We start from the raw sequence: 15,101 nt of genomic DNA, 5'->3' as shown, positions 1-15,101 counted from the left end.
CCTGGAAGGGCTAAGTATTGTCTGAAGACTTTTAGGAAGGTGGTAGGATTTAACCCAGTAGTTACCCTGGAAATTCCAATGGTAAAATTCTTACCCATTCAGAGAGAAGAACTCATCCTATTTTCTTCATATTGGACAAACAGGCTAGTCTGCCTGTTAGAAACATTTTTTCCCCCATATTTCTTTCTATATTACTTGTTTCTTCCTATTGAGTATCTACTTATGCTGAACATTATGGTAGGTGCTACAAATGTAGAAATAGCCAAGAAACATGGCCCCTCTTCCAGAGACATTCAAGTCTTTTGGGGAAGATGCCACCTGACCAGTGCTGTAATAGAGATGAGCGTGGAGGACCGGCGGGGGTTGGGGGGCGGGCACTTGGCTCTTCCTGGAGGAAGCAGGGAAGACCTCACTAGATGGTGACCCTTGGGTTGGCCTGCCGCAGGTGTCCTTTCAGTTAGTCTGCTGCCATTCATTCTTAGAGGGGCAAAAGATCAGTGCTCCAGTAGCTCCAGGAGATATGGCATTATTTTCATATATGAGGGAATAATTAAAGTTTAAAGGAATACTAACAAAATATTATGGAGCTTAATTTCTTTTTTTTTTGAGTTTACTGTAAGGTGAACTTTTTTTTCTTACATAAGCTGCTTTTTATCAAGAGCAGAAAATTAGGATGGGTTGATTGGCCCTGCTTCTAACCAGTGAAAGGTGTGGAAATTCTACAGCATGAGTCGAGTTGAATTCATGAAAACAAAACAAAACAAAAAAGGGTTGAGCTCACGGCTTTCTGGTTCACCACTATATTCGTGGGATAGAGGCCAGGGACTTTCACTCCAAGAGGTAGATCTGTCCTTATATAATGGCTCCCAGTGACTGTGATGACAGTGAGATCTGTAATTTAATTTCAGGCTTCAGTGGTTGCTGCCTCAGTTTTTTAGTCCTCTGATAGGCACGCAGAGAGTGATGCTGAATTAAATGTTAGGCGGGAATTTCTCTAGATTTCTTGTGGATGTTTCTTATTAAGGAGTGGGATGGTGAGACTAAAGTTTCTAAGAAGCCTTAGAAAAGGTGAAGGAAGTAATAATAAAATTTCATTTTGAGCAAGTGTGCTATCTTACCTGTCTTTGAACCTCCAGGGCCTGACACAGTGCTTCTTAGTTAAGTCTCTTAGTACTAAACCAAAGGATGCTACTCCTCCTCCACTTTGTGTCAGGCTGCCACCATTTGTAGTGTTGTCTTTGGATTCCTGGTGGGCCATGGGTGTTTGGGATCTACTTAGTTTTTTCTCTCTGTGCAGGTTGTGCATTTGCCCAGTTCATGACTCAAGAAGCGGCTCAGAAATGCCTCGAAGCTGCCTCTCCAGAGACCGAGGTAAGGAAGACATTTCCTTTACTCTGTAACTTAGGCAGTAGTGGCTCCCAGGGGCAGCATCTGATGTTTACACAAAGCCTTATTATTGTCAATGATATAACAACAATAAAGCTAACACTTGTTGAGCACGTAGTGTGTGTTAGGCACGTGTGTTAGGCACTGAGCTTTACATACATTACTTTACTTAATCCTCACATCAGCCCTGTAGGTGTATATAAGGTAAGTACAATCATTATTCTTACTTTACAGGTGAGGAAACAGGTATAATAATCTACGGTTCACTCTCTGTATGTCAGTCTCTATCCTAGGCTGATGACATGAAACACTGGGACAAGAAGGGATTAAGGCCATCTGTGAAGTGGAGTAAATGTTTGAGAGAGAAAGTGTGGGTGACGGAGAATTTGTCTGTGATTTCTATAACCAAGTGTAAATTGTTTTGAGATAAGTTACTCTGTATTGCCATTGTCTCTTAAATTCTCCTGAGTAGAGTTAATACTACCATTTCATTAGCTTTCTTTAGAATACTAAAAATTTGCCAGTTTCCAGATCATTTTCCTCAATTTGGGCCTACTTTGGGACTAATCAGCTCCCTTAAAACAAATGAACATGTGGCCTTTGCACAGCTGTGCTAAATACTGTTAGGCTCAGGGATCTACTTGCAACCAGCTGGGCTAAAACATCCTGGGGGTTGGGTTCCACAGTATAATTGGGGTTTGCTGTTTTCCCTTTCCTTGGTGTTCCTTGTCAGGTGCTTAGTTTCTGCTCATCATGAATTTTAAGAGAGGTTGCAATCTGTTACAGAGTGGTGGGCTTAAACTGGATGGCCGGCAGCTTAAGGTTGACTTGGCAGTGACCCGGGACGAGGCTGCAAAGCTCCGGACAAAGAAGGTGAAGAAGCCGACTGGGACCCGGAACCTCTATCTGGCCCGAGAAGGCTGTGAGTGGTGGCAGGGATATGGGAACCAGGCTTCTGAGTAGCTGGCCCCTTGCTGTGACAGTGACCTGGCAATAGTATGTTTGGGGCATGTTTCAAATTAAAAACCCTATGTCCTCTTTAACAGTGATATATTGTTAATCCACTTTAGTAGACGTGGCTTTCTGTTAGGAAGGCTTCACCCAGTTCATGGATTAACGAGTCCCGTTCTTCTTTCTGCCTGCTTGCCTTTAGACCTTTTTGTCAGAGGATTAGCAGGGCAAAGAGGGAGGAAAAACTCAAATTACCTTTGCCTTTTGTCATCATTCCTGATAGGTTTTCTGAAGAAGTTGAAAATTATGATGAAAATTACTCTTTTGGATTACTCATGGATTTTAAATATGCACTGAGTACCTTTCCCTTAATGTCAGAAAGATAATCAGGAATTAGCTTTAATTAAGATAAAAGAGAATCCTTTCCTGTAGGTCACACAATATTGCCACCTGCTGCACAGCTGCACAGCCTGGACTAGCAAATGGGAGACCATTAGCCTTTGAGACTAGGCCCTGTGTTACGATGTAGCTGTTTTCTAGGTTGGCTTATCTCACTGCTTAGTAATGGCTCCCAAATACATGTGCATTGAAATTCCAAGGACAGGTTATAGGTAGAGCATTTTTGCATTCTAGATGCCTAAAATGTACTTATTTCCAGAACTTTCTCTAGGCCTTACCATCTGACTTTGGGCATGTACATGAAACTCTTTGAGAGAAAGGAAGGAGAGGAACAAAATCACAAAATGTTCAGAGTTTTAGTCCTTGAGAGCAGCTCATAGACAAGAACTTAGCCCTGTAGCCTATTTCTGGACCTACCCAGATGCCACTATGTCCTGGCCAGCATAGTCCTCTGGGCCCTGTACAGAGAGCTTGCATCATTCAAATCACATTCCTCTTATTGCTCAGTGAAAATTCCCTTGCTGATGTCTTGGCCTTTTTCCCTCTTTCTGCAGTGATTCGTGCTGGGACGAAGGCTGCAGAGGGTGTGAGTGCTGCTGATATGGCCAAAAGAGAACGAGTGAGTAGATAGGCACCAGTCTTCATGTTCTGCATGACTTAATAAAATCCATAAATAATAATAATTGAATGCTAGAGATGCTCATCAAAGAGCCAAGCAAGTATCGGTCACATGTGCTGCTTACACTGTTGTTAGAAAACAAGCACACAGGTGAAACAGCAACTAACCCAGCGTTATACATAATATCATGTCAGCATTATATGCCATTATAAGAGCTGGGTCTTATTCTTTATTTTATGCTCAGCAGTAAACGTTTGCCACATAGTATGTTTCTGGATCATGGAGTAGATACCTAGAGGCTCGGGCTGTATATAATTAGGTGTCAGTATAAATGCAGAATAACATAAGAAAGGAAGGTCAGGGTGGCTAGAGTTAGTAGGGACGGAGCTGTAGATGTGGGTCTTGGAAGGGAGAGTTAAGATGTCTGTTTTGACGGGGGGAGGGTGGTGTCTCCAGTAGGAAAACTATGTTATGGGATTTCCACTGATAACTGATGCTATTGAGTTCCTTTGCTGCTCGGCAATATTTGTTCTGGTAATTTTTACTTTTGCCCATATAGCTTACTTTCAAAAAGCTAAGCCAGCCTAGAATGGTAAAGATTCATGATCATTAACAGAATGAACTATGGAACCTGAAAGTGCAGAAGATGACGGACAGAGATGAGAATATAGTGACAGCAAGAGGCAGCATGTCTTTTCTCTGTGCAGTTTCTAGACTAGTGTTCTCAACTTTTTTTGGTAGTGAACATCTGGAAATCATGGTTATTTGGGGGGCATTGTATGCCCTTTTCTGATCACAATGTGATAGTGACACATTTAATTCTCTCTTAGAGTGAATTTTTCTAGCAAAAATGTCACTAGGTTATACACATTGTAATTCACAGCAGCACAGTTTTTCCTAGGAGAAAAATTAGACTGTTCAATTTAAGCATGATAACCTCTTCAAATAGCCCTTTTAATATTCATTTCCAGGGTATTTGTTTATTTTGTGATCTGTTAGTACCTTTACCAAACAAGAAGCAGCAGGAATGAGACTTGATAAAAGAAAAAATTTAATTGCAAACTTTTTTCTACTGAGCTAATTTTAACAAACAAATCAGGCGAAGAATGTCATCCTTTCACTTTAGAGACAGGTTGCCCTGGGACCAGTGCTTTGTGTAGTATAGTTGAGGGTCTAGATGCGGTTTGTTTCTATGGCCATTGACGTTTCTTTGCCTCAAGGTGGCAGAGTTGAGACGAGATAATATTCTATCAAGAATTCTTAAATAAATTCCATTTCCTTTAGGAAGGACTAAGTAATGAGTTTGAGTTGATGGGTAGATAAGGGCTTGGCATAGATGTTAACTACAGTATTATTTTTTATTTCCTCTGGGCCGGGTTTGAGCTTGGGATTTTATGTGTATTACTTCATTGCAGCCTCACATCAGTACTGAAAGATTGGTCTTATATTTTGATCCACAGTTCTACTCTGTAGGTGAAATTATTGAGGCTTAAACAATTTTATGTAGCTTCTCCAGTTAGAGATGGATTTCTAATTCAGTCTGACTCCAGAGCCCATGATCTTATCACCTCTCCACCATCATCTTGCTTCCTTGACCCTTTCTTTCCCTGTGCTGAGTATCATAAGGCTGCAGGGTGGGTGGTTTCCCTCCTTTTTTCTAGATGTGTGGTTATTGGATAGGCCTCATGATTCTTTCCTGTTGGAGAATTATGAGCCTGTATTTTTAAAGGGTGGATTGTATTGTTAACAATTTATTGTTCTTTCAGTTTGAGCTGCTGAAGCATCAGAAACTCAAGGACCAGAATATCTTTGTCTCCCGGACCAGGCTGTGCCTGCACAATCTCCCAAAGGCCGTGGATGACAAACAGCTCAGAAAGCTGCTGCTGAATGCCACTAGAGGGGAGAAGGGGGTGCGCATCAAGGAGGTGAGAGTTGGCCCTGCCCACTCAGAACTTAGGTACTCAACCTGGGTCAGATCGAGTATTTCGTTCAGGCTGTGGTGTGGCAGATTGACAGATTTTCTTTTGGACACACTGTCAGCAGACAAGGCTGAGTTTGGTGATTTTTGTGGTTTTATGGAGTTGAAAATTTTTTTTTTAACCTCTTCTAAGAACTACCTTTCACATCTGACCAAATTGCAGCAGAATGTGAGGAAGTCTCTGCCCTCATGAATTAATTTAGCAAGCATTTATTGAATACCTGCTGTGTTCTCAGCATTATACCAGGTGCTGTAAGGTTAATTTTCTTGCAGAGAAAATAATCTGTGTGCTTTGCTCTTTAGAAGGGCATTTCACTATCATTTAGGCTCTTACCCTGTAATAAGAGTCCTCAGTGCCCTGTGGTGAGCATAGAGAGCCACCCGGGTCTTCAGCAGTTACGTTAGACAGACTCTGGATTCACACCAAGCCTTGGTCAGGCTCTGTGTGCGTACAGAGACCTCTCCTCTGCTACCACAACACCCCTGCATACCTCTGTCATAGTACCGACTACTACAGGTCTTGTGACGGTCTGCCAGTCATTCCTCCCCCGCCAGGCTGAGCTCTTAGAGAGCAGGCGTTACCTCATTGTTCCCAGTTCTTGGCATAATACCTGGCACATAGTCATCTCTTGATTAGTGTTTACTGAGTAAGTAACCTAGCCAATATTATGAATCTGCTTTGCTCTGATTCATCACCGTAAACTATTTTCCTACTCCTGGAAAGCCTCTTCAAAATGTAAGGTATTGGTATTCAGGGAATTCCAGGAGAGAATATGAACATGTCAGCACGTAGCCGACACCACTCTTGGTAAAACTTGGTAACTGTCCAACTGTTACTGGCATAGGGGTGAGTTGTGTAATTTCTCATTAACATCCACAATGCTTAGTAAGAGTCTGCACATTTAACACCTGCCATCATTTAGAGAAATGTATGTGTGTTTTACAATATTTACATTATATTGAATTTTCTCTTTAATTCTTTCATATGTGTAAATATCGTGTCTCAGTAAGATAGTAAGCCTCTTGAGGATAGGAGCCTCATTTTATGCTTTTCTTGATTATCCTACAGTACATGGCACAGTTCTAGGCACAGAGTAGATACCGGACACACACCAAATGCAGCATCCGTGTGTACCCAATACCTAGTCTTCTCTGTTAAATGACAACTACAGCTTCCAGGAGTAGAAGCACGTAAACAATCAGTTTTCCCAAAATATCCTACTGTTCCTCGGCACCCCAGGATGCCTATTACAGCTTAAGGATTTAGGGAAAAATCATGCCAGAGAGGATCTGAGCTCTGAGCAAAGACAGCTGAAGCTCCTTCCTGTATTTCTGAGGCTATATGTTGGGCAGGATCTTCCCCACACCTGAATTGTCTTTCTTATGTAAAGCCATCAGGCCCTTATCCTTCCCTTCTTCAGTAATTTCCTTTCTGAGTGGTTTCTTCAGTGAGGAGATCCACAGATGGCTTTTTAGCCTCAGTGCTAACTTATACAACCTCAAGTACCACGTACCTCTCAGCTTGTGTGTATTGTCGTGTCAACAGTTAGCTATTATAATTTTTCCTTGGAAAGTTTATTTATATGCTTATTTGTAGGTCTGTGTTGAGGTCTGTAAGCTCTTAGAAAGCAAGAAAATATCTGTTTAACTCGTTTTGTACTCTCCGTAGGTGTATTCTAATAAAACAGACATTCATAAGTGCTATTCCAGTAAAACTCTTGTGATGGTGATATATATATGAAAACTGTTCCAATAACCTGATTTCTTGTTGAAGCTGTTAAGGATCTTTAGCCTCTAATTACTGATTCTTTTTCTTGTTCTACTCGTAGTGTCGGGTAATGCGAGGCCTTAAAGGAGCTCATGGGAAAATTAACGGTCAGTCCTTGGGCTATGCCTTTGCAGAGTTCCAGGAGCACGAGCATGCCCTGGCAGCCCTACGCCACATCAACAACAATCCAGAAATCTTTGGGCCTCAGAAGGTGAGCCTCATCCTGGGGTGGGGGGGGGAACATGTTCCTCTGAGGGCCATTTGCGGAAAACCCTCTGACGTTTGTATGGTGGGTAAGAGTGGCAAGGCGTTGGAGGAGTGATCAGTGATTCAGGTGATAAGATGATTAGAAGGAACACTAAACTGAATAGACTGCTTGCAGAACTGGCCCCTTGCATTTAAGTAGAGTGAAGTGAGCAGCATCCTCTGACTTGCAAGAAAGAGGGTAGTGGTGGGACGATAGCTCATTGCATACAGAGATTAAGAAATCTAATGAATGACTTTCTGTCCCCTTCTGCCACAGAGACCAATAGTGGAGTTCTCTTTGGAAGATCGAAGGAAACTTAAAATAAAGGAACTGAGGATCCAGCGCAGCCTGGTACGGAACTGAAATGTTTTTTCTGTCTTTGTTTTTTAAATTGTAGTAGTATACACATAAACTTTACTATTTTTAAGTGTACGGTTCAGTTAGAACCATTTTTTTTTTCGGGCCATATTTAAACTCCTGTTTTGTTCAGGTTGTGGTTCTGCTCCTTTAAAGTAGGTCTTTTCCTCGTTAGGTTCTTTGTTACCCTTTACTCTTAGTTCCCTAGAACTCTGCAGGCCATCTCTCCTCTGCTGGCCTGTCTTGTGATAGCTGCACAGAATGGGGAGGAAGGAGAGAGGAGAATCAGACTGATGTTATCACCAGTCAGCAGTGCGTGTACTGCAGTGTTTGGTGATGGCACGTGTCAAAATTAATAGCCAAGGTTAAGTTTTACATTACCTGTAGATTTCAGCTCTCTCTTCCATAATTCTGTTTTCTTCTTAGATGGCTCCAGAAGTGTGATGCCTGATGGTTTTAGTACTGTTTTTAATCTAGTGTAGTATAGAGGAAAGAACAGGGACTTTGGGAACAAGAATATTCGTGTTCAAACTCAGGCTCTGCCCCTTTCTGAGTTCCTTGGCAAGTTATTACCTCTCTCAGCTTCAGTTTCTAGTTTGTAAAAATAGGATTAACATCATCTGTGTTACATGGTTGATGAGGATTAAATGAGGTAACAGCGTGTAAGTTGTCTCGGTTACCACACAGTCAGCACAGTCAGTACTCATTCTCTTACCCATCTTGCCGCAGGACATAGAAGGCCAGGTTATTTTTGACACCATAACTCTTACAGATCTCATTGATATTATACCTTAACTTGCGTATATACCAAACATTTGCAGTGCTTTGGTGTCTTTATGGTGTATATCATGAGCATGACTTTTATAAATTTATTTATTTATTTATTTATGCTGCGTTGAGACTTCATTGCTGCACACGGGCTTTCTCTAGTTGCGCTGAGCAGGGGCTACTCTTTGTTACGGTGCACGGGCTTCTCACTGCGGTGGCTTCTTATGTTGCGGAGCACAGGCTCTAGGTGCACGGGCTTCAGTAGTTGTGGTCTCAGTGGTTGTGGCTCACAGGCTCTAGAGTGCAGGCTCAGTAGTTGTGGCGCACGGGCTCAGTTGGTCTGCGGCATGTGGGATCTTCCCAGACCAGGGCTCGAACCCGTGTCCCCTGCATTGGCAGGCGGATTCTTAACCACTGCTCCACCAGGGAAGCCCTGAGCATGACTTTTAGAGGAGCAGTATCAGTGGTTAATACAATGGCCCTGGGTTGGAAAAACCTGAGTTCTGGTTATTATTCAAGGCAGCTTTATTATTGTAGTTATAGAATTATTTACTGCCTAAGTCAGAGGTGATTCTGTAGCTACTGGCTTAAAAAAAAAATTCAGCTGGCCTTATTTGTTGCCTACACTTATGTACATACTGATCTTTCTGTGTAAAAGTGTTCCTCTCCCCTGACTCAAGGTTGCTTCTACTCAGCTTCCATACTCATATTCCACAAGTAGCATTTCCCCACCTCTCTCAAAAGAGATAAGACTTTATTACTTGTACTTCATGAAGTTCCTTAAACTTTTTTTTAGTTTTTTACTTTGTGGATGTCTCCTTTCTCCACTGGGCTGTGAGTGCTAAAAGGTAGACACTTCATTCTGTCCATCTGTACCCTTACCACTTAGAGACTGGCACATAAGAGGCACATAATAGATCTTTGTTGTGTCAGTGTGCCTATCTAGATTTCTGAGGTGAAAAGGACAAAATAACGTTATTATTACTACATTAATTTCACATGAATCTTCTTTTTCTTCCCCCACTTCAGTGCAAAATAAATCTGTAACATACTTTATGTCTTCCTTCTCATGTCATCTTTTCCTTATCTTCATTTCATTTATCTTTTCTCTAATGTTTTTCCTTTCTCTATATGGATTCGAGTTTCTGACCTGTCATTTCCCCTCCCTTAATATATTCATTTAGTATTTCTTGCAAGGCAGGTCTACCAGTGATAAATTTCTTTAAAGTTTTTTTTTTTTTTGGCCTCACTGTGTGTATTGTGGGATCCTAGTTCCCCAATGAGGGCTCGAACCCGGGCCCCTGGCAGTGAGAGCACTGAGTCCTAACCATGGACTGCCAGGGAATTCCCAGATTTCTTTAATTTTTGTTTGTCTGAGAAAGTTTTTGTTTTTCCTTCACTTTTGAAGGATAATTACATGGGTAAAGAATTCTAAGTTGGTGATTTTTTTCCCCCAAACTTTAAATATTTCCTTCTATTCTCTTCTTGCTTATATGGTTTCTGAAGGGAAATCCAATGTAATCTTTTTTTTTTTAATCCAATGTAATCTTAACTTTGCTCCTCTGTAGGTAATGTATTTTCCCTACCTCTGGCTTCTTTCAAGATTTTCTCTTTGATTTTCTGCTGTTTGATATGATATGCCTCGGTGTACTTTTTTCTTTTTCTTTTTTTTTTTAATATCCTGTTTGGTTTTTGGCTGAGCTTCCTGGATCTGTGGTTTAGTGTCTGTCCTTAAGTTTGGAAATCCTTAGCTCTTATTACTTCAAATATTTCTCTTCTTTCTTCTCATTCCCATTATACATGTGTTACACCTTTGGTAATTGTCCCATGCTACTGGCCTATTTTCTACTGGCTTTTGCATTTTGGACATACCTGTACTTTTCCCCTATTTCTGCATGTGGAAAGGGAAATGGTTGTTTTGTGTCCCCCACCCAGTAACCATCTGTTACTATTTCAGGGCCTGTGAACTACTTGCATTCACTTTTCTATAGTCTCTAACTATTTGGGGGAAGAATTCCCTTTCTCTCACCAGCTCATTCCTCTTCTGAGTATTTCCAGCAAATAAACCTCACCCAGTAACTAAATGGCATTCTCTTGTCTTATACAGCAAAAAGTGAAATCCAGGTCGGCAACTGGTGAGCAGCCCCAGCAAGAACAACCAGAGCTTGGAAAAAAACAGCAACAGAAGACAGCTCAGAACCACATGCATCAACAAAGCAAGGCCCCCATGGAGCAGAAGGAGAAGACAGGATCTGTCTCGTGGACAGGGTTCCAGACCAAGGCCGAAGTGGAGCACGTGGAGCTGTCTGATGGGAAGAAGAGAAGAAAGGTCCTGGTGCTCCCCTCACACCGAGGCCCCAAAATTAGGTGAGATGCAGGATGGCGGCTCAGAGGGTTTGTTTTGCTTCACCCTTTTTCCTCTTTGTGGCTTTGTTTGGATGAAAGGGATGCTTAGTGTGCACCAGTCCCACATGAAGTATCTCTACACCAGCAGAGTCACTCTTGGACCAAATGGAGGCCGGAACAGGACTGGCAGAGGGGGCCTCAGAGGAGCCTTCCAGTGCGGGCTTTTATGCGATTTTTCTCTTCTGAAGAGCTTCCTCCTGTCCTGATGGCGGCCTCTGTCAGCTGAGGCCCACCTACGTGAGGTTTCTGTTTGGGATAACAGATGAGTGCCGTCAAGTCGATCTTAACAAAATTTTTGTTAAGTATATGAAGGTTTTTGAGATTCCCTTGAGGTTTTAAGCTAAAACAAAAAGACAAGTATACAGATGTTGAGCCATAGGACATTCTGTTGCAGTATCCCTTTTTAGCATGATTTCTCATGGGCTTCAAAAGAGCCAGTGTAAGAAAAGGCATTTTATCTTTTGGGCTGAGAAAAATCTCAGGGGTCCCAATTAGAGGAGGAACTCAGGGTGACACTTGACCATATTGTTTCAGGTTACGGGACAAAGGCAAAATGAAGCCTCTCCCTCCCAAGAAGCCAAACCCCCAGATAAACCACTGGAAACAAGAGAAGCAGAAATTATCTTCCAAGCAGGTAAGTTCTGTAGGCCCTGAGGCTTTGGCATGGCACAGCTCTGCCGGGGTCGGCAGCCACTTGTGCCGTGATTAGTTGTGCAAAAGGAAAGGGCTTCTGGATTGCACTTCTGTACAGGATTGCAGCTTTTTAGAGGATGTGGAGGTATACGGTCCTAAAAGTGGGGAGAATAATAAAACGAACCCCATGTATTGTTTACTCTGCTTCAACAATTATCTTGTTTTACCTACCCCCCGCCCCACCCCACCTTGTGAATATATTAAAGCGAATTCTACTTCACTTGTAAATGTGCCTCATGTGAAAATGAGGTATATTGCTCAGAAAAATATCTCAGAATTCATCTCGAGCTGATCAGGCCTTAAACACACATATACACAAACACATATTACGCCATCATCACATCTAATGAAATTAATAAGAAGCTCTTAATAGCTAATATGTAACTCATATTAAAACGTTCCCAGTTGCCTCAAAAATACATTTTTTAAGTTGGTTAGTATGAATCAGGTTCCAAACAAAGTCCACATGTTATACTCGGAATTTTTTTTTTGGCCATGCCCTGCAGCTTATGGGATCTTAGTTCCCCGACCAGGTATTGAACCTGGGCCACGGCAGTGAAAGCACAGAGTCCTAACCACTGGACCGCCAGGGAATTCCTTATACTTTGTTTTTAAATCTCTTAAATCCTTTTTTTTTCCCCTATAATATCCAGTCTTCCTTACATCCACCCCCACTTTTTTCCATGCAGTTAATTTGTTGGATAAGCCAGTCCTTAGCCTTAGAATGTATTACATTTTGAATTTAGTTGCTTTCTTCCTTGTGCTGTCATGTAACTTGTTCCTCTAACACCCCATGTTGCCTACAAACTGGTTGTTAGATCTAGAGGCTAGATTAGATTCAAGTTCAGTTTTCTTGACGAGAGTATTTCATAGGTGGTGCTGTGTGCTTTCTGTTGCATTGCACCATAAGGTACGTAGTGTCTGGTTGCCCCATTTTTAGTGATGCTGTGATTCATCAGTAAGTTTAGGAATTGTCTACCTTATCCCTCCACTTGTAAAGTTCCCCCATCAGCCTCCCACCTAAGGGTCTTAGCACCCACCGATGATTGCTATCTAGATCCGTATTTCAATACGAGTTGCAGAATGGTAATTTTCTAATTTTATCAACGCTTTTGTGTTTTTTTTTTTTTTTTTTTTTTTTTAAGAAGTGCATTTACTCTTTTTTTTTTTTTTTTGACAGTTTTGCTTTATTTATTTATTTATTTATGGCTGTGTTGGGTCTTCGTTTCTGTGCGAGGGCTTTCTCTAGTTGTGGCAAGCGGGGGCCACTCTTCATCGCGGTGCACGGGCCTCTCACTGTCGCGGCCTGTCTTGTTGCGGAGCACAGGCTCCAGATGCACAGGCTCAGCGGCCATGGCTCACGGGCCCAGCCGCTCTGCGGCATGTGGGATCTTCCCGGACCAGGGCTCAAACCCGTGTCCCCTGCATTGGCAGGCAGACTCTCAACCACTGCACCACCAGGGAAGCCCCGCTTTTGTGTTTTTTAAGAATATTTCTAGGAAAAGAGAATCTTCCCTCGTCAACTGTTTGGTTCCCATGAAATATCATTTGTGTAGGAAAGGCAGGGTAAATGCTTGATTTTGTTTTTTTCCTTTTATCAGTTTCCAGAGTAATGAGTTGCCCTACCAACCTCCTCTGATGACCAGTAAGATTTTTTTTAGTATTGTGAATTCCTGAGTTTTTATGTACTTGATGTGTTTCAGTCAGATGCAGTCATTATTCTTGTCCCATCTGAGCCCAGCAGAAGCCCCCTCAGGTTGACTCCTGCCTGAGTCCTTCTGACATGACCCTGTCTTTGATAGTGTCCTTACTTTCTAGTACAACTGGATGTCCCAACTTATCTATTTCTTTGTCAACCCTGGCATTAGCTTCCAAGGGGCCCTAGTTCTTAATAGAAAGTGGTGGTCCTGCATTCTTGATCATTTGAAGTCAAATTTTCTTTTTTTCCTTGCCTAGTTCCTTTCTTTAAAGGGCACAAGAGCATTAGCTTCTCATCCTACTCAAGAAATCTGTGTCTCTGGGAAGCCTCTGACCCATCAGACTATCTTATAGAGCTCTCTTTGAAACCCTGTAATTCTTGGTGAGGGAAAGGGCAACAAGCAAGACCATCCAGACTTGGGGCTGACTCATCTTGGAGGAGATCCGTGTGAACATTTGGGAATTGAAGGGGGAGAGGCCTTTGAAACTCGGTACTTTAGTGGGGCCCTTCTCCTAGGCACTCCCAGTCTGATTTCTTACCAATGGATGATTCTTGCGGGGTCACTGTCTGGAAGTCCCTCTTGTGGTGGACAAGATCTCTGAACCTACTTTCTTCCTTGGCTGGCCTAAGGGTAAGGTAATACTTAGTGCTTGAAACTGATTACCTTATGTTTCCCTACCTTTCATTTGTAGGTACCTAGGAAGAAAGCTAAGGGAAACAAGACAGAAATTCGCTTCAACCAGCTGGTCGAACAGTATAAGCAGAAGTTATTGGGACCTTCTAAAGGAGTTCCTCTTGCAAAGAGGAGCAAATGGTTTGACAGTTGATGATGGTAGCAGACTGGGTTAGAAGCTGGATTGTGTGCTTCTTGGTAAAGCCTCCCCGCCTCCCCCATGTCATTTACTGAGGGAAGGAAACTCCTTGAGTGCACTGCCACTTTGGGGCACTGCGACTAGGGCACATCTGAACTTTGGTCCCTCCCTGGTGTGTGGTTAGATAACCACAAAGAGGAACCTCAGAAAAACATGGTGATGCTTCTTGCGTATTTTGTGTGAAGTTGTGTTTATAATTCTTATCCATTTTAATTCTCTGTTGCTCAAATGGAAACAATTATAAAAAGCATTCTTGACTGCTGAATTTTTAAGATGTATATTTTGTTAAGTGGCTTCTCTAAATGAGATATTTTGTGGCTTTTTGAATAGCAGACTCTCCTTTCTAATATATGGGAATCCCTTATTATTTATAAACGTTTCTGATATTCCTAACTCTAATTCAGGCATGTAGTCCTACATACTGCAGGAATCGATTAAGAAAGAGCAGAGAAACATGATTTCCAACCTAATCTTTGAGGGTGGGAGAAACTTGGAAAGTAATTGAGGTCGTGGGGCCTGGCCAGGAGCAACACCTGATAATTGTTTGCCAAATCAGTGGGTAATTGTTGGTAGTTAACTAGAAATCAGTTGGCAGTGGCCCACAGACACTAGCCTGGGTGGTTCTAACCTGCATTTCCTCTCTTCCAGCACCTCCTCCTGAGGACTCAAGAGAGGTGGTGGGTGGTGGAGAGAGCAGTGAGCATGGCCAGAGAAAGAGTTGGAAATACAGCACAAAGCTCTTAATTCCCCAGTCCAGTCTGGTGACATAATAAGTGATGCTTTCTTCAGAACCATTGCTAACCTAGGGATATGGCTATTTCATTGCAGTATCTTCGGAAACTAATGAATGCTCAGAAATGCCCTTAATTGGTTTAAAGATGGATAAAAGAGAGACCATGAAAATACTGAAACCTTTTGGAGAGAACTAAAGGACAGAGGCTGTATCTCCAGAGTTACC

The 15,101-nt window shown here is 42.2% G+C and overlaps 1 protein-coding gene across 1 annotated transcript in view; it reads left to right on the top strand.

The window, feature by feature from the left end:
- RBM28 (RNA binding motif protein 28) overlaps positions 1-14,400 on the top strand; it is a 29,851-nt gene extending 15,451 nt beyond the window's left edge. The window contains exons 11-19 of the mRNA XM_081244921.1: positions 1,298-1,371; positions 2,173-2,308; positions 3,291-3,355; positions 5,122-5,280; positions 7,163-7,312; positions 7,625-7,699; positions 10,581-10,840; positions 11,414-11,513; positions 13,964-14,400. Coding sequence (XP_081101047.1) covers positions 1,298-1,371; positions 2,173-2,308; positions 3,291-3,355; positions 5,122-5,280; positions 7,163-7,312; positions 7,625-7,699; positions 10,581-10,840; positions 11,414-11,513; positions 13,964-14,098 — 1,154 coding nt within the window. The 3' untranslated portion in view covers positions 14,099-14,400. The remainder of the gene's footprint in view (positions 1-1,297; positions 1,372-2,172; positions 2,309-3,290; positions 3,356-5,121; positions 5,281-7,162; positions 7,313-7,624; positions 7,700-10,580; positions 10,841-11,413; positions 11,514-13,963) is intronic.
- The last annotated feature ends 701 nt before the right edge of the window (positions 14,401-15,101 follow it).

The sequence above is a fragment of the Mesoplodon bidens genome (assembly GCF_964165515.1).
Source record: "Mesoplodon bidens genome assembly, chromosome: 9".
Classification (NCBI taxonomy): Eukaryota; Metazoa; Chordata; class Mammalia; order Artiodactyla; family Ziphiidae; genus Mesoplodon; species Mesoplodon bidens.
This window is presented reverse-complemented; position numbering and strand designations above follow the sequence as displayed.